At 47.2% G+C, this 1,446-nt stretch overlaps 1 protein-coding gene across 1 annotated transcript in view; it reads right to left on the bottom strand.

Moving 5' to 3' along the window:
• LOC100966885 (2'-5'-oligoadenylate synthase-like protein 2) overlaps positions 1-1,446 on the bottom strand; it is a 13,978-nt gene that overhangs the window by 2,290 nt on the left and 10,242 nt on the right. Inside the window, exon 3 of the mRNA XM_012805200.2 lies at positions 673-869. Within this exon, the coding sequence (XP_012660654.1) occupies positions 673-869 (197 nt within the window). The remainder of the gene's footprint in view (positions 1-672; positions 870-1,446) is intronic.

The raw sequence follows: 1,446 nt of genomic DNA, 5'->3' as shown, positions 1-1,446 counted from the left end.
TCAAGAATAGAAAAGCAAGCATCCCATGTACTGTGTTGAAACTAGTCGATCAACAACCACAGGCCCACATGTGAGAAAAACACAAATTCAACATGGGGAGAGTGGGGTTAAGTTCTCACCTAACAGGTACTATGTAGGGGTATATCGCACACTTCTTGGGTGAAGGACTCAACTCCGACTTTATCTTACAAATGCAAACAATGTAACCTAATTGCATGTACCCTTATATCAATATGAAATTAAAAAAAAGAAATGCAGAATTGGTGACAAGATTTCTCTGCGAGTAGGAGGTTGGGGAAATTGGGTCTTTCAGGGAGTTCTCACAAGCTGAATCTTGGTCTCTGTGATCCCACTTAGTTTTCAGACCTTGAATTTCTATGATCTGTGTGGGAAAATCATGTGTATATGGGAAAATTCTTTTACTATATCCTTCAAATGGCTACAGAGCAGGGCAGATATTGCTTGCCCATTTTACAGGTGAAAGAACTGAGGCCCGGACATTTATAGCAGAAAGGGAAGAACTGCACACATGGTTGGCTGGGATGTTTACATGGAAAGGGTTCCCTGTCCCAGGACCTTTGGGTAAGGTGGTAAGAGTTGGGGGTGGGGATTCATGTGGAGTTAAAGGGAGGTTAGTACTCAGTCATTACTCTGGGTGGGAGGGGCTCATACCTGTACGTGCCAGCCCTCGAGGGGGTTTACAGTTGTGCAGCAAGCCTGCCTCAGGCAGTAAGCAGCCTCTTGGGCCACCACATCCCATCTTTTTTTCCTTCCCAGGTTGTTGGTGGGGTCAGCTGGGTCCAGGATTATGGGTCTGGAGAAAGAAGAGGAGTGGATCTCTGTCACACTCAGGACTCTGGTCTCTGGCACTCAAGTCGACGGGATTGTGCATGTCTCTGTGAAAGGTGGCCTCCCTGCAAGGTGAAGCTCTTGGTTCAGGATTAGAGAGATAACCTAAGCTGGCCCAATCAGAGTGAATCTCAGGGGGTTTGCTTGGAATGCTCCATTTTGTGCTGGAAAGTGTGTCACATGAGACACACTATAGGCTCGGTGCCTGTAGCACACTGGTTATGGCACCAACCCCATGCACTGAGGGTGGTGGGTTTGAACCTGGCCCAGGCCAGCTGAACAACAATGACAACTGCAACAAAAAAATAGCTGGGCATTGTGGCAGGGCACCTGTAGTTCCAGCTACTTGGGAGGCTGAGGCAAGAGAATCGTTTAAGCCCAAGAGTTGGAGCTGGCTGTGAGCTGTGACTCCATGGCACTCCACTGAGGACAATGTAGAGAGACTTTGTTTCAAAAAAAAAAAAAAAGCCCAGAAATGATGCAGCCACGAAGGAACGAGCCTGAATTCAATGGTAAAACCTGGGTAAGGCAGAGCTAAGCAATTCACAGAATGGGACCCTGATGACATTGCACACATTTGGATCATACCATACCAGA

Source organism: Otolemur garnettii, unplaced genomic scaffold (assembly GCF_000181295.1).
Source record: "Otolemur garnettii isolate 467f Iridium unplaced genomic scaffold, OtoGar3 scaffold00038, whole genome shotgun sequence".
Lineage (NCBI taxonomy): Eukaryota > Metazoa > Chordata > Mammalia > Primates > Galagidae > Otolemur > Otolemur garnettii.
This window is presented reverse-complemented; position numbering and strand designations above follow the sequence as displayed.